This window comes from Cavia porcellus, unplaced genomic scaffold (genome assembly GCF_034190915.1).
Source record: "Cavia porcellus strain 051 isolate PalLab524CR breed Dunkin Hartley unplaced genomic scaffold, mCavPor4.1 scaffold_1, whole genome shotgun sequence".
NCBI classification, from domain to species: domain Eukaryota; kingdom Metazoa; phylum Chordata; class Mammalia; order Rodentia; family Caviidae; genus Cavia; species Cavia porcellus.
The window spans coordinates 21,009,985-21,035,096 of NW_026947484.1; the positions used below are offsets into that span (position 1 = coordinate 21,009,985).

Sequence of the window (25,112 nt, forward strand, 5' to 3'; positions counted from 1 at the left end):
CAGACCCAAACATGCCTAATTGTTCCATTCCTATTAATGTTAACTGTTTTGTTCAAAGAACTACTAGAATTTTTATCACAATCATCTTAGCTATCCTATGTGTTTATACAAATTTAGATATTTTTTTACTTTACCTTCCCATTTCTTTTTCCTCCTTTTCTCTCAGATACTCTTTTTTCTCCTTAGACCAGATACTTTCTCCATCACTGTATTTATTGAGGATTTTGTATCTTTTATACTCTAATCATCTCTTACACTAGGGAGATAGTACAGTATTTACACATGTGAGTTTGATTTGTTTCATGTGAGTATTGTGTCAAATTGCATTCGTTTACCTATAAATATCTCAATGTGATCATTCTTTATAGCTGAGTAGTACTCCTCGTAGAAAAGTACCACATCTTTTTTATCCATTCTTCAGTTGATCGGCATCTAGGTTGTTTCCAAGATCTGGCTAACACAGATTTTGCTGCTATAAACATGGATGCACACATATCAGTGCGACCTGATGTTTTCACTTCTTCTGGAAAGGTGCCCAGAAGTGGAATATTTGGGTAAAACGGGACTTCTAACCACAGCTTTTAGGGGAACCTCTAGACTGAAACCCATAATGGGTGTACCACTCTCCTCTACCTTGTACCTACAGACTCTCCAGGATTTGTTGTTTGTAGTTTTCTTGATCCTGGCCATTGTTTCTGGAGTGATATGCAACCTCAATGTGGTTTGAATGTGCATTAGTCTAACAAAAATGATGATGAACATTTTTTCATGTATTTATTTGCCATTTGTATTTCTTTATCAGACAACTGTGTATTCATCTCAGATTCCCATTTTTGGATAGGGTATTTGAATGTCAGGGGACTGAAATTTTAAAATTCTTTATATGTCCTGGACTGATGTTCTTTGAGAGACAGTTGACTAAGATTTTTTCAAAACTCTTGGGTTTCTTCTTTACTCTGCTGAAGATTTCTTTCAACACAAAAAACTTTTTAATAAGACAAGGATCCAGCTTTTGATTCTGGGAAGGATCCCGTGCAGTTTGATTTTTGTTCATGAATTCTCTATCTACCCTAGCACTTAACTCTTCAAGATTTCTATCTATTTTGTCTTTCAGAAAATTCAGTTTTATTTTTTTGTTTTAATATTTAGATATGTTTTCCATTTTGACTTTAGTACATGGTAATAGGCATGGGTCTACCTTTATTCTGTTTCTCAGTATTTCATTGAGAAATTTTTGCATGTATGTTCATTAGGAAGGTTGACCTGCAGTTCTCTTTTTTTGGGTGGTTATCTGTGGTTTTGGTTTTAGAGTAATACTCGCTTCCACAAATGAGTTAGGGAGAATCGTTTCCCTTTCAAGTTCATTGAAGAGTTTGAGGAATGTCGGCATTAAGTCTCCTTTTAATTTTTGGTGGAATTCTGCAGTGGGCTTTTCTAGGCTTTTCTTTGCTAGTAAAATTTTTTTGTTTATTTATTTAAAATTTTATTTGAAGAGAAAATTAAAGAACCAATCAAAGGGTAAAAATAATACAGAATTTCTGAAAAAAAAACTAAACATTAAATACTAGTTGATAAATTACAGTTCATTATCTTAGAAATAGTTGTTTAAGTTACAAAATTAAAACGTTCAAAGTAGACATTCTAAAATCAGACTGCAAACTCTTCTGCCCAATGATCCAAAACTTAGTAATATAGTTATCAGTCCTACACACTTAACAATACCTGCAGTTATATCATTTAGAGCATTTTCTTTTCCTGTCTGCTTTACAGTAGCAATTACACATTTGGGGTTTTATTACTCCTACATTTTTAAATACATTTCACACTAGAGACACAATGTGATTTTTATAAATATGATTTTTATTTATTGAACTTATAAGGATAGAGGCAAGTTGTCTCCATTTACCTATGAATGTCTCGAGATCATCCTTTTTTATAGCTGATAAGTATGAATACCACATCATTTTCATCCACTATGTGTTTGATGGGCATTTTGGTTCTTACCAAGATTTAGCTATTACAAATTGTGCTGCTCTGAACAATGGTGCACATATATCATTGTGCCATGAATTTTTCATTTTTTCTGGGAAAATACTCAGGCTTGGAGTAGCTAGATTGAATGGAACGTCCAATTCTAGTCGTCTGAGAAATCTCCATACGGATTTCCACAGTGACTACACCAATCTACACGCCCACCTACAGTGGAGCAGTGTTCATTTTTCCCCACATCCTAGCCAACATTTGTTATCAGTTGCTTTGTGGATGGCAGCTATTCTTTATGGAGTGAGATGAGATCTCAGTGCTATTTTAATGTGCATGTCTTGAATGACCAGTGATAGTGAACATTTCTGCATGTATTTATGTGCCACTTGTGTATCTTCATTTGAGAACTGTGTGTTCATCTCAGAAGCCCATTTTTAGAGGGGCTTTGAATTTAGAGCCTGAGTATAATTCTTTATATGTTCTGGATATAAGTCATTTGTCTGAGGAGTTGCTGGGTAAAATTCTTCCCCATTCTGTGGGTTTTCTTTTCACCCTGTTGGTGATTTCTTTCAAAGTACAGAAACTTTTCAATAATATGAGATCCCAGTTGTTGATTTTTTGAAGTATTTCCTATGAAGTTTTTATTTTGTTCATGTATACTCTGCTTATCCCTATGTCTCCAAGACTTCTTCCTATCTTGTCTTCCAGTAGATTTCTCATTTCTGTTTTAATATTTAGATAGTTTATCCATTTTGACTTTAGTTTTGTACATGATGATAAGCGTGTGTCTACTTTCAGTCTTTGGCATGTGGAGAGCCAATTTTTTCAAGGACACTCATTAAAGAGGCTGTCCTTTCAGTGAGCATGCTTAGCACCTTGGTCAAACATCAAATGGCTGAGGGTTTTGCTAGTTGTGTTTGCATCTTCTAATCTGTTCTACTGATCTTCAGGTTTATTTCTTTGCCAGTACTATGATAATATTTTCACTGTGGCATTGTAGTATAGATTCAAGTCAGCAATTTAGATGCCTCCTGCCTTGCCTTTGTTGTCCTGAATTGCCATTGCTATTCTGGATTTCTTATATTATCAAATGAATTTTAGGAGTGTTTTCTCTAGATCTATGAAGCATGTTTATGGTATTTTGATTGGGATTTCAATAAATCTGTATCATAGTTAAGGGAGTAAGGCCATTTTCACAATGTTGGTTCTTCCTAAGGCCAAGGAATTTCTTCCATTTTCTATTACCCTTTTCCATCTCCTTTTTAAGAGTAGTAATAATTTTCAGCACATAGGTCTTTTACATTCTCACTTGTGACTCCTAAGTATTCCATTTTTTTAGATGCTATTGTGAAAGTTAATATTTTCATAGTTTATCTCTCTGAGTTTTTTTGTGTGTGGAAAAATGCTATTGATTTTTGTGCATTGACTTTGTATCCATCCATATTGCTAAAATAATTTATTACCTCTAGTAGTCTTTTAATGGAGTTCTTTGGGTCTTCTATGTAGAGTATCATATTTTCTGCAAATAGTGATAATTTAACTTCTTCACTTCCTGTCTTTATTCCTTTTAGTTTCTCTCTCTTGTCTGATTGTCGTGGCTAGTATTTCCATGACTATTTAGAATAGGAGTGCTGACAATGGACATCCTTGTCTTGTTCCTGTTTTTAGAGTAAAAGCTTTCAGTTTTTGTCCATTTAGAAAAATGTGGGCTGATGGTTTGTCATAGATGTCCTTTTTCAGATTGAGGTAGACACCATCTCTTCCGAGTTTTTTTTTTTTTTTTTTATCATGAACAAGAGTTGTATTTTATTGAAAGCTTTTTCTGCATCTATAGAGATAATCATTTAATTTTTGCTTTTGGCTCTGTTGATGTGGTGTATTACATTCATTGACTTGCATATGTTAAACCATCCCTGTATACCTGGGATAAACCTCACTGGTCATGATGTATAATCTTCTTGATAATTTGCTGCCTTCTATTTGCACTGTATATTACTGAGAATCTTTGCATCAACATTCATTAGTGAGACTGGACTATAGTTCTTTTTGGTTGAGTTTTTCTCTGGTTTTAGTATCAGAGTAATACTTGCCTCCCAGAATTAGGTAGGGAGGATTGCTTCCCTCTCAGTTTCATTAACGCATTTGAGGATTTTTAGCCTTAAATCTTCTCTAAATTTCTTGTAGAATTCAGCCAGGAGTCAATCAGGACAGAGACTTTTTTGTTGGTAAGTTTTTAAACACATTTTAAAATTCTAAAGCTGATATTGGGTTATTGAAATCTTTCTGATTCAGATTTTGTAGTTCATATGTTCCTTGAAATCATCCATTTCCTCTGTATTTTCCATCCTTTATGAGTAAAGATTTTCAAATTAGGTATTCATGATCTTTTGAATTGAAGACCTGAAGGCCTCTAATTCAGAGGTAAAGTTAACATACTGGTGAAAACTGATGAGGTCCTCTTTTTGGTTACTGAGTCTCTCTTTAAACCAGCAAGGCTAATCCAATGAAGTCCAAGGTTCTGGGAGGAGGAAGTGCAGCTGAAGATCAACAGCCACATTAAGTTGTTCCTCTGTCTCCAATGGTCTAAATAGGTTGTATCTTATTGGATTTTATTATGTACAATAGTATAAGCAAAAACCTTTTAAAGACGAGGAGATTATACAGAAACCATTGTTCATTTTCTGTTAGTCAACTCTAAATATTCTGTAATGCTGTCATTCTCTTAAATGGTTTTACATTGTTTTGATATACTTAATCAGTATATCAAAAGTATACGAAGTTGTACTCAAGGATTTCAAGGAAAGAGTCAATATGGTAACTCCTTTTGGGTCGGGATTATCTGGTGGTGAAACACTATTCTGCTTAAATGGTTATTTTTAGATCTGCGCTGTTTCGCTGTTATGCCCTCTTTTATCTCAATCTCCACTGCATTATTTACTTTTTTATTTTTATCCGTTTAATTAAAGGGAAAAATAGCAGGATATATTATAGTAACCCACTTTGACTTTCTATTATCTCGATTTGCAGCCCTGTACTACTCTCACCATCTTGTTTTTGACTGATGTTCCCCTATTCTGTTTTGCTGGATAGTATCAGGTTCGAAAGTTTAGGCATCAGCTGTGAAGATAATGAGATTCATTATAATGCCCATTCTCATTGACTTTTGTCTACTTTTGAAGACCTACAATGTCTCCAGTGTTTTGGTTGTGTCGGTTTTGTTCTTTACTGTTTTGTTCAATTGTATTTTAACTAATGATATAGGCAATTCTATTAGAGATAGCGGGAAGCATTATGGTAACCATTGATGATCACCTTGTATTATGTTTTTACATTATCTATTATGTCCACCCTTTTGACTTGACCGATTCTGTTCTGTTATGTCACGTTTGGTTTTACTCTCTTCCAAAAAAGTAAAAAGAACCGTGGGAGCAATGAAACCCAAAATGTGTAATAGTCATTGTACAAAAGAGAGGAAAAGAAAGTGCTCTAAACTATATAACTGCATGTATATTTAAGTGTATAAGGTAGAAAATGATATCACAGAGTTTTATTGGATCATTGAACAGACCTGTTTGCAATATCATTGTTGGAATGTCCACTCTACAAGCTTTAGTTTTGTGACTTGAAGAATTATTTCTAAGATGGCAATATGTAATCCACTAACTAGTGATTACCTAATGTTCATTTTTTTCTGTAAATCTGTATAACTTGTACCCTTTCACTGAATTTTTTCTTTTCTCCTTAAATAAAATTTAAAAAAAAGATCAGAAGGTGAGAGTGTTCTCGAATGTGGGAGGACAGGCAAAGAGGTGACCACTCTTCGAGGTGTAGATCCCGGATGTGAGGGTGGGAGGACAGGCACAGAAATGGTCTCATTCTAGGTGGAGGTCTTAGTTTCCAGGGTATCAGGGCAGGTGCAGAAGTGACTGCCCTCTAAGGTGGAGGTCCAAGGTCTGAGGTGGAGTTCTGGGGTCCAAGGTGGAGGTCCATGGTCCGAGGTGGTGATCTGGGATCCAAGGATGGTAGAGCAGGGGCAGAAGCCTCTGCTCTCAGAGGTTCAAGACCACTGTCCAATTGCTGGCTTTTATTCTCACTGCTGCTTTGGAATTTTCCACACCACTGGTTCTGCCTGCCCATCATTTGCACCCCAGAGAGAGTCTTGCTGTATCGGGAAAAAGGAAGAAGAGGTAAACATGTGCCCTGAGACCTTCTTGTCAAAATGGTTAGATAATCCAAAACCTCAACAATAGGAGAAGAGAAATATAGATGATGATACATTCATGTGATAATGCCCTCTCAGGTCACTAAAAGTGGTTTTTAGAAGGCTCTTTAAAGGCCTGGAGAAATTTGTAGCCTTTCATGTTAGGCGGAATATGTACACTGCAATACTATGTGTATAAGTTGATATTAAGTGTGTGTGTGTGTGTGTATGTGTGTGTGTGTGTGTGTGTGTGTGTGTGTGTGTGCACATGTGTGTGTGTTGGGTGAAAGAGAAATATGTACAAGAATATGTGTCTCATTTTCAACTTTTCATTATTTAAATTTTCTATAATGAGAATGCATTCACTTCAGAAGAAAAAAAAAGGAAGGGCGTCATCTTTTATAATTGACAAATACTATGGACCACTGTGACAGAGAAATGTTAGAAGCTTAGAAAAAATCATTTCCTTTTGTTCTAAGGGACACAGGTGAACTACATGTCTACACTGTCCAGCCACTCTCAGGCAGGTGCAGCCCTGCCTAGCCTCCTTTGAGGTTAAACATGCTGTGAGACATATGTAGGAAATGCATGCGAGTAAAAAAGATGCAGGTACCTTTCAGGCCTGAACCATTGCATTCTCCCATGCCTGATCCTATAGACTCAGTTCAAACAACAAGCCCTGTATCAGGTAAATTGGGAAACTTGGAATCCATCTTTTGGGGAAAGGAGCCTGCATTCCTTAAGGGTTACTGTGTAATTTAATGTGTAAAGCAGGATAATTGAGAGTGCAAGCGGAAATCTGCTCATCAAAAACACTCATTTTACACTGTGGGGGAATATTTTAAACAAGAGGGTTAAATTTTATCTGTAAACATTTATCTCTGACAGAACACAGCGGTATATTACCATGTATCATCTTACTTAATGCATCTTTTTGACAAAGTATTTTTAAGAACTTTAATAATTATAATGTTAGGAATATAGGATAAATTCAAAGATAACGAAGAGACATGTCAGCCTTAATTGCACCGTGCAACTTACCACTGTGAACAGAGATACACCTATCTTTTTATTATTGCATGTATTATCTTGATGGGTACATATATGTAGAGTACTTTGAATATTTCCCTCCTCCACTAATTCCCCTTGACTATATTCTTCTTTAATCATCTCTCCTCTACTTTTATGTCATCTTATTTATTTTCCACATTTAAGAATAGACATCTATGTTTGTCATTCTGACTCTTATTTTCCTTAACACGATGATCTCCACTTTCAGGAAATCATTTCTCATGACGTTGTGCCTCAGTGATACTCCAGTGTATATATATGCCACATTGTGTTTATCTATTAATCAGCATATGAGGGCCAAGGCTATTTCTGTGGCTTACCTCTTGTGAATTGCACTGAAATAAGCCTAGTGTACAAGTACCTCTAGGGTATGCTCGATCTATATTATCTCTACAGTATATAATACTTTTATTTTTGGATGAGCTACAATATGTATTTCCAAGGTGATAGTGCAAATTTATATTCTTACCCAGTCCTTACAAGCATTTATTTTTTCATTATCATTGACTGGAGTAAAATGGACTCTTAATGTAGTTTTGTGTTAGTTCTCTCATGTCTAAAGATATTGAAACCAATTTTGGTGCTTCTTCATCATTTGTATGTACTTTTCGGGGAAGTATCCATTCTGTACACAATTACCAACCGGGCTTTTTGTTTTGTTTGGTTTTGCATTATTTTTTTTTTTTTTTTGAGATGGGGGTCCTTCTATCTAGCTCAGGCTAGCTTTGAACTCACTATATAGCCTACACTAGCCTCAGACTCACAGCAATTCTCTTGCCTAAACTTTCTGAGTGCTTAGATTATAGACATGAACCACCACACCCATTTTGATACTTTCTTGGTATTAACTTTTATGAAGTTTTGTATAGTTGACTATCAACCCTCTGCTACAAGAGTAGCTCACCAAAATTTTCTCCCAAGTATTGATGAATGTTACTCTTCACTCTGTAGATTCCTTTGTGAACAAAAGTCAATGCAATCCTCTTTGGCAATTTTTGCTATTATTGCCTAAGATATTCAACTCTTGGAAGAGGGGATCTTTTTGATTTTGGAATCACTTGATGAAGCATAACTATCATGAGATTTTTTTTGTTTCAAAAGCTCAGGAGTAGAGCTATTTGAGTGACAGGGGATCCTAAATAAAATCATGCAGGTCACAAGTGTCTCACATCTGAAGTGCAGCAGCTTGGAGGATTGTGGGTTGATATTTAGCCTTCTTGGGCTGCCTCTTGTCCCCTCCATACCTATGAACCCAGTCTCCTGGGGCCACACATGGGCTACCTCTGGCTATGAGCACTGTATGCCTTCTTCAGGATCACACAATTCTGGAACCACAAATATCACACATGTGGCACTGTAATGCACAACCAAGACAGAATACAGAGAATTTACTATTTTTCAAAGTAAGATTTCTAGTGGATTCCCATATAAGTCTATTTGGGTAAATTGACTGGCGATGGTGGAAGGAGAGAAGTTAGAGATATTTAGAGGAAATTTCTTACTCCTGAGAGATTTCCAAAGGTGACACCAGAGCCTGTTATATACCTGCTACAAAAAGACAAATCAGAAGAGTGTTTGCTGATACAGGGGAGGGATAAGTGATCCTTCCTGCCTAGCTTCTCTTGGCTGACTCAAAGGATGCAATAATCCATGCCTGCCAGGAGGGGGACTCTGGACTCCAAAACCAGGCCACACTGAAAGACCTGAGACTGCCTTGACTTCACAAGTGGTGATGCCTGAGTCTTGGAGAATGCTGGATTGGAACAGGGTGCAGCCAGACCTATCCAGGTGAAGTGGAGAGTTGCAAGTTTTCTGGAACTGGCTGATAGCAGTGAATCCACATAGAGTTGGAAAGTCTTCAGGGAGCTGGAAAGGAAAGCAGCTGGTGGCCAGAGGCACTCAGGTAGAGAGAGGGGCTGGTGTGGAAAAGCCAGGCAGTGAGGTCAGAGCTGGACTGAACTTTCTCCTGGCTCAGGGCAGGGTACGAAGTGGGACCTGGTCCTCTTGAGAGCCATCTCAGCCTTCTAAGCAGCAGACAGCACTGAATGGGGAGAATCCTGTCCCACTGGTGAGAAGGACTAAAACAGGAAAGTGAGTGCCCTGGTTCCTGCATCTCTAGGATTATCCCTCTCCACTGCCCTGATCTATTCTCTGGCAAATTGTGGGGAATCTCATGAAGGTTCTTGGCTTAGAGATGGCTAGACATTCCTAAAGCACAGAGATTTACATTTGAAAGGTGAAGTACATGTTTGTGGGACCCTGTGAAAAATGACACCTCCTAATGCTGAGATTCACTACTGTGTGTCCTGCAAGCAATATTGGAGAGTTGAGCATTAAACATTATGGGTTGGAGCAATCAATGAGGTATAGTATGGAATGAAGATAAGGAAGGACGGAGGCCTGGGAAGAAAAGAGGAAGCCACAGTAGGAATGGCCAGCAGTGCAGCTTCACACTAATTGGGGATCAAGGAATAAATAGGACTTCAGGGACAGTCATTCTTCAGATCAATCTATTGTCACTGGGCAGTGGCCTCGGCCCATAGGAGTATTTCTAATGTCTCAGTTAAGGTGATGAGGCACAGAGGAGGCCCATCTTGTGCCTGCTATTAGACGTGCTCCATGGTCTTCTTTATACAAGGCAGGAAGTGGGAGACCTTCATGAAATCTCCTGGGGGATTCCCATCCTTTTTTCCATGGGAGAAAAGCCTTGGATCATGTCCTTACAGACGAGGGGACCCCAGAGTCCTCCTGGACAGAGAAGGAAAGCATGGAATACACCTCCTCCTGTTGCTGTTCTTTGAACCTCACCACAGTGGATGACCTCTGTCAGGGGGCTGTGAGCATGCAGTCAGGGAAGGGTATGTCTGGCTGCCTCCTTCAGACCAGAGGCTCTACCCTCACCCTGACTTTACTTTCCAGTATTAACCTACCTGAACCTTTCTGCGCAATCCTTGAGATACTCAAGTGATTACACTGAATTCGGTTTACTGCTATTTCCCCACCCTCTACTCCTATCTATGCAGGGGATGAATTAAACACTGCATTGCTGTAGAGGACAGGCCTTCAAACTCTGGACTCAGAGCATGAGATATGGACGCTGTCATCTCCCCCACCAAGTTTCTGTTTCCCAGGGTTCTGTGTTTATAGGCAGTGGAAATTTTACCTTGAAACCAGTCTGTGTTTTCCCTGGGTCTGCCACACAAATCTCAGTGAGAGTGGAGTAGGCATGGATGGAAGATTGGCATTTTGGTTCGTCTTATAATGATAGCTCCACCTCTTGCAGTGTGCTTGCTAGGGGATCCAATGAGTTGATTTTTCTCCAGCCTGCCACCAGGCATGTGTCTCCTGAATTATCTTGGCTCATGGCCTCAAGCAGTCTGAGAGGCTGCACAGCTGTAGTCTGCTTGGCCTTTCTCTCCAGCTGATGGTGAACAAGCATGATAGTCTAAATTAGCCTCTAGCTTAGACCCTATACCTGCTGGACCTACATACTGTGATTCCCATGAGGGCAAGGAGGAAAAGAGCAGGGACCCACGGGGAGAAAGATCCCTGCAGGAGAAGAGATAGAGTAGCAGAAAGTTTTGCCTCACCTGCAGCAGCATGATGTCATTGGAGAAGGTTTTAGGAGACTGTTCTGGGTGTGGATTGGCTCTCTTCACACGGATTACCTGCTAGGTCTTTTCTTGTTTCTGGATGTTGTGGGCCCCCAGAATGACACTTATTGATCTGCACACAGAGGAGCATGGATTTAGGTTGTGAAACCACAGAGGACCTATTCAGAGCAGGCTTACACCTGCTTTGCTTGGCAGTGTGATTGCTGTCTTGTCACCTGTGTCACATATTCTGAACACTCACTGTCTGATTCCAAAACTTACCTCTTTTATTTCTAAGCTTTTCATTTTCCAAGTCTTCTTTCCTTCTTTAAGGCATTTGGGTAGGGAAACTTTTTCTTGCTCTGAGCTAAAGCTTTCAGTCCTTTTAAATTCATTTTTATTTTTGAAACAGTAGCTCACCAACTAGTTAACTTGCCAAGAATAGGCAGAAATATTTGTTTTTTTTTTTTTTTTTTACTTTTATTCCTACATGTTTGCAATACACAAAGATTACATCCACTGTAAGAGATTAGTACAGGTGTATAACACAATTAGTTTGTTTGTTTCTTTCTTTCTTTCTTTTTGTCTTTCTTTCTTTTTTTATCGTTACTGGGGATCGAACTCAAAACCACCTGCTTTCAAGGCAGGTCCTTATGCCACTGAGCTAAATCCCCAACCCCCACACATTCAGTTTCTTTATTTTCTCCTCTTCCTTCATCTCCCTTTTATTTTTCCAGCCTCAGAATCATTTATTTATCTTAGAATGCTTGATATAGTTAATTATCATACATTCAATTACTGTGCTGAAACTTTTGATCTTGCTTCCTTTCCTGCTTTCTGATGAGCTCTTATTGGTTTGTAAAAGCCAGGCATTCCTAAGACTGCAGTTCCTGTAGAAGACAGAAGTCCCCAAATGTGAGCTGGTTGTCCCTCCTCAACTTCCCTTGCAGTGGGCAGCTGTCAGTACAAATTTCTTTCACACCAGGACACCACCACATCTCTTCATTTTCTGTCCATTTAGAATCTGGACAAAGGCCATAAAGAGATGGGAAAGGGGCTTTGCCACATAATCCCTAATGATCTCCTCTGAAAGAAAAGCTGAAGATGGGGTGGCTGGCAGCAGTGTCGTCAAGAGAGAAGACTGGGGAAAGTGAGGGTTGAGGGTGGGATCTGGGGTGCTCTATATCCTGAAGGGGGTACTCATTTTATGTGTGCAGGCTGCATGCCTTGGAGCCAGACATTTTCTAAATCTGAAATGTTCTGAGAAAGTCAGAGTAGTGCTGGTCTTCTACTTCCTACCTTGGACACATGCCTGGAAGTGGGATGACTGACTGTACAGTTTCAGAATACACTGGGCAGCTGCCTTCATTCCTGTTTTCTCACTGAATGTTACAAGTCTGTTTGAACATCTGTTAATTTCTGGATTGGTGGCACTTTCTAACAATCTTCCTATATCATTACGAGGTTTGATTCTCCAATACCTTATGATGTAGGCCTAACACATTCTATGTTCTCAAGAGTTGTTTTAGGGTATATATCTGATGTCTAATCAACATTTCATCAGTGCTTGCTGGGCCAGTGCATTGTGGTGGCATAGAGGGCCATCAAATTTTAGGAGGAGGGAGTAGTCCCCAAGCAGGGTCCACAAGGGAAGCCAGCAAGGCAGAGGTAGAAAAGATCATTAGAGTGAAGCTGCAAAGTCCTAAGGTGGAGCCAGGGTAATGGAAAAGTGGATGCAGTCATCATAACACCTCTGAGTCTAGCTGCACCCTGAGATTCTCTTCAGGGCTGGGACTGGGGTGGTTGGGCACTGGAAAGTGCAAGTAGGTCTGTGACACCCGCCCCCCACAGGCTGTTGGTCTAAGCTGCCCTGTTCTGGTTTTGAGTAACAGGATTTAAATACTTACTTTTGTTGCTTCACATTCACTGCTTTATGTATTCTTGATTTTTGTTTTTTAATGTTTTTCTGACAACTCATTTCTGGATAATGCAGGAAATTCTGTGGAGAGGATAACATGTACTAAACCATTTGAGAACACCCTCCTTTGATACCCTCAGAAATGTCCAGCCTGCTTTGGATTTGTGAGTCTGGGTTTTAAACTGGATCTGTGGTTAGAAAACTCCTGGTTGAGACCCAGCAGAAAGTTCCAGACCGAAGGTAACAAAAAATCAGTAGTGAAGATTTTGTGGGATAAGCTCAGACCTCTGAAATAAGTATGGCCACTCACCTTCCAGCCTCTAGGGCAGCAGAATTGTCCACAGGAGTAAAAGTGGTGTCATTTTCCCAGGAAGGCTGCCCAGGTCAGAGCAGACAGAGCCCCTGCAGCACCTTGAATGAGCCACAAGCCCTGTGACCTTGCTGATATCTTAGATATGTGCTCCTCTGGTTTCAGTGGGTGTCATCCTTCTAGGGAGAGTTATGAACATTATCTGAATTGGTTTTGGTGAATACCACACTGTCACCTCTAACAGCTCTGTGGCTGAGTCACAAGGCACAGCAAGAAGAAAGCTCAAGAGGTAGGGGTAGTTGAGCATGTGGTGCATGCAGCTAGTAGAAGGGCAGAGACCTCAGAACATGCCTAGTGCCTGAACTGTACTAAGCATGGCTCTTTTTCACAGCTCTTGTGTCTTTTCTCATTCGGTGAAGATTGTGAACAACTACTTAGCAGGCTAGAGCCAAGGAGGAAAGGTAGATTGGTCCTTCCCTCAAAGGCTGATAAATGTCTACAGTGGACTTAAAATCTGTCCTTAGAGAACAAGGTGGCAAACTTGCTGGTGAATCTGGCTTGGAATATGGGATAAAGTCCAGACTTCTCCTAAGCACATAAGAAAATTGACAGTATGTTATTCTGTTGAATAGTAAGTTTCCTATTTTGCCACCATCATAGCCTCAGACTTTTAAAATGATTAGAATACCTTCTTTAAATATGAATAATGTCTTAGTAACATTTTACTTGTTGTGGAGACAAAATAGCTGAAGCCCAAGTTGGGAAAGGAAAGGTTTATTTTTTACATTTTTTGGAGGTTTCAGTCCACACTCAGTTGGCTCCAAGGCAGGTGGGCATGGATGGGCTGCAGTTCATGGTGGCTGCAAACAGCAAGCAGGAACCTGCAAAGAGAGCAAGGGACACTTTCTTCCTGCCATTACATCACATCCTGTCTCCACCCCTCTATGGGTGAAGCAATGACACCATCAATCAAAGCACTAGACAATGAACCATCAGAAATGCACAGTGCAAACTCATGAGGCTTGGGGGCCACAGACATAAATCATGTCAAATAGTCTGGATTTTTTCTAAAGTAGAAAACTTTGAGAATCAAAATTCACTGAAACATAATAAATCATTGTTTACTCTGTTGCAATGAGTAATGTATTTGCTTAGATGTTCATTATTTAGCATTTCATGATCCCTGAAAAGTCTTCCAAATGCTCACCTCTGAATACAAGAGCTTTTGGTTGGGTATTCTTGATCTAAGGCCATTCCATCAGCAGTAGTTCTCACTTCTTGGCTTGTGAATACACACCTCCCATCTGTATCTATCATCACAAGGTGAGGCTCTGTGTGTCTTAGCGTCCCAATTTCCCTTTTTTACAGGGGATGCCAGTCAACTGGAGCTTCGTCCTGGCTTGAAACTCTCTGAGGACATGTGTGGAATGAATGTTAGCACTCAGATTTCACAGTTCCGGAGCCTAGATCATTCCACCCCTGATTCTCATTGGGAATTGTTCAGTGTTGTCTGTGAATCTATTAACTGTTCCTCTTTTTTAGGGTTGAGGCTGCTCTCTTGCTGATCTCTGCTGGAGAAATTTCCTATGCCTTCACATAATTTGCTGAGTCACAAAAGTGAAGAGATGCTTGTGTTTCTGTTAATCTCAGTAGTGTGTATACATACTTAGTAGTGTGTATACATCACACTGATCTCACTTAGTAGTGTATATTTCAGAATTGCTAAGTGCATACTTCAGATGCTCTGAGTATAAAGTATCAGAATTATTAAATTGTTGGTTTTGTTGATGAGCCTTACTTAATGATTCCAAATTTTATATATATATATACCATAACATTTCTTAGAACACCATAAATAGCTTCAAGAAAAGAATTTTTGAAATAATTTTTAAGTATCATTTGATTGAGTAAATCCTGGCATGGAAAAATATAGTACTTGGTGAAAGCAATGGGAATATATATGGATACCTTTCTTACTGTGCTTGAGAGGATATACCAGCTACTTTAGATATGTTATATACAACTCCAGTGTGGGAGATACCTATTACTAACTACATGTGTAGATAAAAGAAGATGAGAAACCTTAGATAGTATGTCAAGGAAAATGGAGGTAACAGTTCACATCTATGTCAAAATGCAAACTTCCATTCCTTTTCCTTGCAGATAATAAAAGTCACAAATTGGTAGATCTCAACCCAGTTGTCCTAGCAAGGCAACCTGGTGAAGTCAGGATACCCCTGTGATGGCCTTACATTAACTTTCATTCACTGTCACTAAGGGTCAATTCAGGGATTCCTATCTTCCCTTAGATATCAGGATCAATAATCCACCTATCATCATGGCAGATGTAAACAGATGACAGTGGCCTTGTTATTGATGAAGTAAGTCCAATAGACCAGCAAAGTTCAAGATTGTGGAGATGGAGAGAAAACATGGACTGAGCATTAGAAGACCAGGGCTGCTGGTCAGCAGATGGTTGGGGAACCTGCCTCAGTCCAAGCTCTCTCCTAACTTTTGCATTACATTCGGTCATCACTATCTTTTCTTGGGACTCTGTTTCTTTCTCTTCTTTTAGAATAGTATTTGGACCAATCTACAGTAATCCATTTCAAAGGAGTTTAAACTACAAACCCATTTCCCCAAACTAAATAGAATGCAGAAGTATTCATGTATATGACTGGGAAACATTTTAAATATTATTTTTTTATTTTTTGCTTTGTGGATTTGGATTTTTTTCCCTGACGAAGGAGCCAGAACTTCAGTAGGTATTAGGTGCAGGAATTTTGGTTTTCAGGCTCAAGTCAGAAGCTGATTTTCCCTTGTAAAGCTACACAAGACAATTATGAGACTGTGATGTAGCCTACTTTGTAAACAAGATGGGAGAAGGCATGCCTTTGGGAATTACATGATCTCACAGTGAGATTTAACTCTGTGCCACAAAAGAATGTAGTATTTTGTGTATTTGGGACATAGAGGCATTAAGATTGAGCCAAATTCTGCCAGGCACTGTGGCATATTAGAGACCTGACTGTGCAGTTCCAGGTGGAGAGAATGTTCAGCAAGGTAAACCCAGCTCCAAAAGACAAAATATCATGCACTTTGTGTTCTGTAAGCTATGAACTTCTCAAGAAAATGAAGCTTGGATAATATTAGATATAATGGATGTATCAATAAACATGGTGGCCTAAATATTATAGATATTTCCCCATTTTCTTCTGTGGTGGCCTCCCAGACTCAAGTTTGATTCTTCAGAGGAGGGCACTATAGTACTGACAGGGATTATGGTTCCCAGGAGTTGGACTGGATATGTGTGTTTCCTGTAATTGGATTTTGTATGATAACATGTATATCTGTTTCTTTTCAAACAAATGAAAATAAGCCTGCCTCATTATCTTATCACCTAGGGGTCCTCTTTTGAATCATTGAGTAACTTCCTATCTGAAAAGTGTGTGACTAAGTTCATTTTTAAATCTCATACAATTTTAATGTATCATGTGATAAAGTTGATAGAAAGTGTAAGAAGAAATATAAATAAGATATTTTATTTCACAGATTTTCCACACAGGCCTCATGGGGCAATCTGGAGGATGGAGAGGGAGTTTATTTGGAAAGCTTGTGACCATACCAGCTTCACTGGGAACTATGATTATATTCATCATAGAACCTAAAACCTAGAACTATTTTTTGTTTTGTACTTAGGACTGAACTCAGTACATTGTGATTGCCTGGCAAGTGCCTTGCCAGATAAGATAATCCCCAGGCTCTGGCCTAGCACTTTGTATGCGCTAATAGAGAAACAATTCCAGTCTTGTCACAGTAGGGAGGAGATTATATTTGTAAAGCCAGGAAAGGCTCTTGGAATTCTAATAAAAAATTTCAATCTACCAAGTCCAGTGAAACTCATGCCATGAATAAAGAGTTAAACCAGTGAATGTAGTTGTTGGGCATGAAGGGGATCCTATGCCCAGTCAGAACAATAGCTAAGCAGAATAAAGGCCACCACCCAGTTCTGAACCAAGGTTTAATTAACTTGTGAAGAGAGACAGGTTTTGGTACTAGATTGGGAAGTTTGAAGAGGTTACATTATCAAATCAGTGTGGCCTCCTAAAGAGAGTAGTTGGTAGACAGTGACAACTCTTGGAAGGATAAATATCGGCATCCAGGTGGCTGTAAGCTAAGGTAAGCCTTGATCTTAGAGCAGAATGGAGAAGAAAATTTCAGGTGAAGGGGAAGAGTCAGTCAGGTTACCCTGCACTCCATGTGCATCCCTAAAGCTGTGGGAGAGAAATGTCCTGCTCAGGAATACCCTTCCTCTACCGAACCTGATGGGGCCCAGTCGTGACCTCAGTGGTGAGTGAGTGAACTCCAGGACCCATGAAATCACCCACTTCCCCTCTACATATGACACAAAGGAAGTCACATGTTCCACTGGAGCCTTAGGAAGAGAGATGTTCCCTTTTTCTTCAGTGGGTGCTTAACTTTAGCCCTTGCAAAAAGAGAGGTCGTGGAGAAGCTAAAGTGTATAAAGAGGTGCTTGGTAACAGTTTTGAGAGGGGATTTCGTTGAGTGGAGGAGGAGTGGAGGAGGCAGAAATCATCAGAACTGTGTCACTGTCCTGCTTACCACAGAGTTGGTCCCCATGAACCAAAGTAAGAGAGCAAACACAAAACTAGCCTTCAACTGAGATGAAAAATTTATTTAGTTCCTGGTATCTGTTCTAGAGTGATTCTAGATGCAGATTCAGGTAAGATGATTTCTGATAGGGGGGATTTACTTTGCTGTGAGCTGTCAGCTATGTTTCATGGTTTTCTTTATCCAGCGTAGAAAGCATGAGACTTGGGTAAAGACACATAGTGCTCTTCCATTATCTGGTCCATAGGAGACAATGCCCTGTGCCACATTATTACACACCAGGGGGCCTCCGGAGTCACCCTGTAAATGGAGTGACTCTGTGAAAAAGGGCACCACTTTACTTCTCACTTTTATTATCACAAGCCCTCTCATGCAGTACTGATTGTAAGGTCTGCTTGTGAGAGATTTGAGGGAAGTACAGGCTCTTAGCTGCTGAGCTCTGACTATAGACATTTTCACTCTTGGATCCAGCCTTTGTCTTCATCCCCAGGTCCGGACCTCACCCCTGTAGAGTAGTGAGGACCATTGATTATAGGCCAGGGAGGCTGATGACCAAGTCTGACAATGAGAACAGATGATGAGCTCATTGACAATGAGGGCTTCCCTGTCAGAGGAGTTTATAATTCCTGCACACCAGGGAAAATTTTTTCTCATGCCTGTGCCATGAGCTCATGTCATGTTTTGCAAACTGAAGCTTCCAGTGGGGTTTCCTTCAACAGAGGCCCCTTAGTGAAACTGTAGCAGCTTTAGAACCTCCCAGCTTAGACTGCTCCCTTCTTCTCTTTTCTGGGAGAAACATAACAGCCCATGGGGTGAAGGAATCCATGATGCTTGGGTCTCCTGGTACTAGATCTATCCCAAACACTCTTTCCCACAAAGCCAATTGTTACAGATGCCTTGTCTTACCTTAAGCAAAGAATTTTTAATCTTTGGGTCTCCCACACAAATCTGAGTAGCACGATCATAATACTTTGGAAAGATTTCCTCACACTTCTTGTCCTTCAGCACTATCATCTCCACTTCCTGCAGTTTTGCTGGGTATCTTCCCTCTGGAGTAAAATTTCCCCATCCAGCCACCTGGCACCGGGTACCTGGATTCACCTGGTTCCTGCCCTTGGGCAGGTTGAGAAGCTGCACAGCTTTAGTCAGCTTGGCATTTTTCTCCAGCTGGTGGAAAATAAGTAAGGAAGTCCAGTTCAGTGTATGCTCCTGGGTATGCATAGTGTGATGGACATGATGGCGAAGAGGGCAGGGGCAGGGTGTCAGTGGAAGTGGCAACCATTCTTGAGGAGAGCAAGAGTGACAAGGACATGTGCCTTACCTTCAGCAGCATGATGTCATTGATGTATTTTTCCCGATTATAGTCTGGGTGGGGAAACGCGTTTTGTACACGGAAGACCTGCTGCGTATCCTCTTGTTCCTCTATGTTGTGGGCCCCCAAGGTGACCTCTATTTGGCTGTACACAGAGACAAGTGGATTGGTGGATGGGGAGGGACAAAAGACACAACCCAGGATCTGTAAAAGCAGGCCACAGCTGAAACAGGGTATAGCTGTAGATGACAGAGGGCAACCTGCCTGAATGGCTGTGCCTCCTTCTTAGTACTGAGGGAGGGCACCTTGGGCACCAGAGGTTCTCAGTGGTCAGTGCCTCCAGGAACGGACATGAAACTGCATTTCTTTGCATGGTTATGCCAAAGTATGGTCCTGGGTCTACATGTAATCAGGTTTGACTGCCCTGGTTTTCCTTATATCAGGAATTCTTTGGTGCCTCCTTGCTTCTCTCCATTTGGGATATGATGAACTTTTCTAATTCTTACCAGAACTCCTCATGGTTATGTCCATGAGCTCAGCGAGCTCCCTAGAAAAAGGGCTCTGAGAAGTGTGTCCTGTAGACTGTGGACTGTTTTTCCTTTCTCACCTCCCCCAACAGTGAGCAGCTGTCAGCACAAAGTCCTCTTGAATCAGGAAGCCACCACAAATTTCAGTAGAATTAATCTTAAGGTAAGCCATGTAGGGGCGGGAGTGGGGTTTGGCTTCATGTCCCCCGAGGATCTCTCCTGAAAAGAAGGAGAACACTGCGTGAAGCCACTGACTCCTTGAACAAGTATCTACTTACAGTCTGTGAACAGTTGGGGAATTGGGATCCTGCAATTTCTTGAAGTGGACAGGAACCTACAGGAAAATGACTCAACCTGTTCTTCAAATTGCAGGAAATTGAGTCTTGTTCTACTTATTCTTTTCCTCTGTTTGATTGGAGATGACTATATGTATCAGGGGAAAATAAAACCTCTGAGGCTTTTCATCATTGCTCTGCTAACTTTTTACATCCCTTGAGTAAATAAAACCTTTCTGAGTCCTCTGACTTCTAGGATGGTGATGCTTCCTCCTGGCAGCCCTCTAGGTGTACTGTAGATGTGTTCTTATCCTGTTTTCTAAGGCCTGACATGTAGAGGGTGTCTCAGATCTGTTCCCTGGCAGCATGAAGGAAGAGCTGCAGTTAGTGTCTGGTTAGTAGAGCAGTGCAGATGGGATTCTGGAAAGCAAAGAAGTGTGACTCTGCCTCTGTGGCTCCTACTAGAAAACAAAGGAGCCACTCAATTCTGGAGGAGGAAAGCAGAGCTGGAGAAAGTTAATAGGAGTGAGGAGAGGCAAAAAACGTGTTCTGAGCACAGAGATTTCTTCCATTCTGGGGAGCTCTGGCTATCTCTGCTCAGCAGTTGATGAATGCAAAGCCTTTCCCCTCCCCTGACCGCGAAGTCTGGCCCATGCTGCCCTGTTTAGGAGTGCTTGATATTTTCTCCTTTTTACTTCTCACCTGCATGAACTTTAAAGAAAGACTCTCTAGATATGCAAGCTGAGGCTTACTGAGGGTACAGTACCCTCAGGCTCTTCTTGAAAACAAACTCCAGTAGCTTATGCAGTATCCTACCTTGTTCCCTCTGGTGGGATTGGAGTTCAGGTTCAGAGCAATGCTGGCAGACTGAAGACCCTGGGGGTATTTCATAGGGACCGGAGATTCAAGTGCTCTGTGCAATAAGATTGGGCATCTGGAGGGTCGCGATGGTCACTCACCTGCCTCTGCTCTGGGGAGCAGAAAAAAGGCCAACAGGAGCAGGAGCAGCTGCATCTTCCCAAGAAGCAAGAAGCTACACCAAGTCAGAGCTTCTGAAGATTTTTCCATGTTGTCTTTTATCGTCAGCAGAGGAAAGGGGAGGAGTTTGCACAGTGACCACATGTTTGACACTGGTTTTGTGGTGCTTTACCCTGAGAGGCTTTCTAACACAACACACTACTGCCACTGTCTCCTCTCATCATGACACCGTTCAAGTGTATGAGAACCATACAATGAGCACAGCTGATGATTCAGATTCAGATCAAATCATGTGTTCCTGTCCTCACCAGAAACCCAGGAATGCAAGGTGCGTCTGCAGGATATGGTATTGGCCAGGACATTCTCATAAACCTGGGTTCCCAGTGACAGAATTATCAATGCCAGGTTTCATCAGGGTAGTTTTAGAAGCATTTGAGTATTAGGACCATCTCTTGTGCTAGGAGCAAACATGCTGGAGAGTGAGCTGACCTTCTGGCAAAAGAGACAGAAACCCAGTAACCTAATTTCAGGAAGGCCACAGTGGAGCAATGTACTTAGGAATAACAAAGTGTGGCCAGCATCTGCTCAATCAATCTGGTGAATCTGACATGGTCATAGCCTCCTTCCATGGGAATCTTAAACATCTCTTATGTAATTATAAACATTGAGTGTCACGGAGTAGGCCTCTCTTCTCAATATTTTTGAACAAAATGTCTGCACTTGGCATTTTTGGTCTAAATTAGCAAATTGCTGTGGGTCCTTGCAATTCAATCTATGTTTTGACATAGGTTACTCCTATTGCTTTGGTTGTGCTGTTGTGGATCCCAGTAGAACCACCTGAACTAAAATATGGAGTTGTTTTGGTGTGTATATATTAGGATACTGGTCCCTTGTTTTTAGGGCTCTTTTTCTTTTCTCTTCTTCCCATTCTATAGAAATTGAGAATTGCCTTGCTCCATGAAATCCTTCTGCCATAGTGTTCCTGTTTTGAAGCCAGCCTGCCTGAATCCATTGCAACCCTGTTGCTCAAGGCCCAACTGTAGGTCTGAATAATTTGATTTGGTGATTAAAGTTTCCTGTTAATGTTTTACATGTGTTTCTATTAGGAGTATTACACTTGAGAAGAAAACATTCCGGTGTATCTTCCTTCTCAATAGAGGACAATAAACATTTATCAAAGTTGAGCTTGTTTTTAACTGAACTTTCCCAGTAGTAAATAATTAGAAGGCAAATTTTTTTCTGACTGTAATTATAATACATATTCATTAAGAATATGCAGAGAGAAGGACGGAAAATAGCATGCATTTGTCTATCTCCCCCAGATAATTGAAAATTTTATTATACATATTTGTGTTACATAATGATTATACTTATTGTGAGAACTTTTTATGTAATGCATCTTATTTCTTCTTGTCCTCTTCTTGTCTCTTCTCTTTCTCCTCCTTACAACTCTTAGTCCTCTTTTATCTGAAAAAAATCTATCACTGTTTCTTGTTATGTATCTTTTATTTGGCTCTTTATTTATACTTTAGGTTTCTTAAAAAAGAGAAACCATGTGATATTTAATGTTGTGTTGATTGTTTATTTTACTTAACATTGTGGTCCTAAGTACAAACATTTTCTACAAATGACTCATGTTTGTTCTCCTTATAGAAGAGTAGTATTCCTTTGTGTTCAATGCCACGTTTTGAAAAATTCATCTATTGCTGGACAGACAAACAGTGTGCTTCTAAGTTATAGCTGGTATGATTTGTGCTACTATGAACATGGATATGAGTATATTACTGTAATAATGTTTCTCACTCTTTTAGGAAGATAGGGAAACTGCTATCTTTAGAAGGGAGATGACTGGGCTGAATAGAAGTTTACTTTTGGTTTTCTGAGGAATCACTGTACTGATTTCTATAGTGTTATATACAGCCCAATAAACTTATGTGGTGAGCACATTAACTCAGTGCAAAGCTGTACATACACTGCAATTTACTTCCTATTGTACTCATTCATAATTAATTTTACAATTTAAACATTTTAAACACATTTAAAATATCCAATTACTCAGTATTACCTTAATAATTTTTTCAGTCTTATTAAAAATTTAATATGCAATAAATGTCTAAATTTTAAACTAAAAAATAAACAGAAAGTGTAAATAATTAATCTGTTCCAGATCTTGGCTCAGTTGCATAAACAAAACTACCTGATTTTCTTCACTGATTAATACTTAGCATTAACGTTTTGAAGTATGATCTAATACATTTGTCATGTAATATTTGCATTGAAAATTTTAACAAGGGATGATGATAAACACATTTATGTCTCATTTTTAAAACTGAGGGGAAGTTAACAAGTTACATGTGTGACTATTTTCACGCATTACAATTCAGTACAATTTATGGCATTCAAAATGTGCATTTCAAATTTCAAAATATTTCTAGCACCTTGAACGTTGTATAAATATTAAATGATTGCTCCCCATTAACCTTTACCTCATCGTCCTGCTCACTGCAATGCTAATCTTTTTTCTCTATGCACTTGTCTATATTGAATATTGCATGGCTGGATCATGTTTCTAAAATCATTCTTTAAATCTTTGGAAAGTTTAAACTATTTACATTTAAAAGGATTACTTATAATGAAGGGTTTTTTATGACAATGTGCTACTTGTTTTTATGTCATGTTAAGTCTGTGAATTTGCAGGTATGAGTTCTTAACTGCATATGCGCAGATCATAAGCAGTACTTAAGTTCTCCTGAGGACATAATGGGAACTGGAATTAGTTGGACTGTATCAGTTCACATTGTTGCGTTAGGTTCTTTCTCTCCAGAAATCTCACTGTTGCTCTAGTCATCACAGAATCAGTAAGACCAGGGCTTTATTTTTCCCTATATTTTATAATGGGTTAAATGAGGAGGAATTAGTTAGTTGTGAGAGGTTTCCCAGCCTGGGTGCTGTGAAATGTTTCTGAAGGAAGGATCTTCATGGTGCTGTGAATTGCTAGCTCAACCATAAAAATCTGAAGAAGTAAGGGAAAGGCACATCATAGCTATCCTGAAATAATTTGTGACTATTACTTAGTAGCAGAATGTATGAAACAAACACAATAAACGAGAAGATAAAGGGCATCATTATTAATCCATACCTTACTGTGTTTTAACAGGAATTTATTTAGTTTATCCAACTGCTGTTTTCATATCCTGCACTGGACTTACATTTACACATACTAAGATGAAGCAGTCAGAGATATTAAGTGATGTACCAATAGTCAAATGGTTTCTGAGAGTTTCATGCACACACACAAACACACACACACACACACAAAAAAAAAAACCTCACAGAAACACAAAACACACACAGAAGATGCATGCTTAGTATACTGAAAAATGTCTATCACTCTTAGAAGTCGTCAAAACAACACTGTACAGATTTCAGGTCAGCAAAACAAGTGATTTCATAATTAGAGATGTCTTTTGAATGGTCACTCTAGTAAGTTTAGGTATTTTCTTTTCAGGCAGTTCTTGCAATAGAGGCAGGAGGATATCTTAGAATGCTGGCAGGTTACAGTGGGTTTTGGGGAGAAAGATCACTAGAATGGTTTCAATGGGGCTCTGTCAGTTTATCTGTCAGTTGAAAGAGTCTGAGGTTTAGAATTCTGGACTTTGTTTCAGTTACATGGCTCAATTGCCTATTTCTGGATTTCATGATCTAATTTGACAGAGACAATATAGGCTACATAAAAGGCCTTTAAAATATTTTTAACTATAATGTCAGTTACAATGCGAAATGTGATTGTCAACATGGCTATGGGAATCTCTATCTATCTCTAACTTTCTATATGCAATACTTCTCTCTGCGTTTCTATACATTTTCATATACATTGCCACAACTATATGCATATTAAATATATGTTTCTGTGTGTGATTACATATGCAGAACGTACATCTAGATTTTTATATTTGTGTGTTCATATACATCATTCTATATGATTTTTGTTTCTTGTATGTCTTCATTTTTACCTTTTCAAGCATAGCCTGGAACACCTGTGTTGCAGGAGACATTTTTTCACTCAGAATTTTTGAAGTCAGCTGCTTCACCCTGATTATGAAAATGACCTGGATCATTAAGATATTCTGCTACCATATTCTCCATGAACAAAAAGAAGGCAGGTGGCAGGTACCTAAAAGATGACATTATCCCAATGTGAAAATGAGTTTTATACTGGTTGTTTGTGAGTATATTCGATGAGGGGTCCTTGTGGACAAGGGTAACTAGACAACCCTCCAGTTGGCATTAGGATGACAGAGAATGATTGCTC

General features: G+C 39.6%; 2 protein-coding genes and 1 long non-coding RNA gene across 4 annotated transcripts in view; all 3 read right to left on the minus strand.

Annotated features, from left to right (window-relative positions):
- LOC100734223 (granzyme B-like) overlaps positions 1-25,112 on the minus strand; it is a 166,224-nt gene that overhangs the window by 106,282 nt on the left and 34,830 nt on the right. The window lies entirely within an intron of this gene.
- On the minus strand, positions 1,801-14,480 carry LOC134475458 (uncharacterized). 2 transcript variants are annotated; one of them, XR_010046592.1, is made up of 6 exons: positions 14,284-14,480; positions 13,077-13,957; positions 12,756-12,847; positions 10,846-10,981; positions 10,419-10,676; positions 1,801-6,145 (listed from the first exon to the last, which is right to left on the minus strand). It is a non-coding gene; the product is annotated as an uncharacterized LOC134475458 (long non-coding RNA). The 2 variants fall into 2 exon arrangements; XR_010046591.1 differs by lacking the exon at positions 10,419-10,676 and having other exon boundaries at positions 1,802-6,145.
- On the minus strand, positions 17,747-20,926 carry LOC100726326 (granzyme B-like). The gene is made up of 5 exons (XM_003460668.4): positions 20,782-20,926; positions 19,628-19,766; positions 19,030-19,165; positions 18,615-18,875; positions 17,747-18,008 (listed from the first exon to the last, which is right to left on the minus strand). The coding sequence occupies exons 1-5, from the start codon at positions 20,888-20,890 to the stop codon at positions 17,865-17,867; spliced, it is 789 nt and encodes a 262-aa protein (XP_003460716.2). The 5' UTR covers positions 20,891-20,926; the 3' UTR covers positions 17,747-17,864.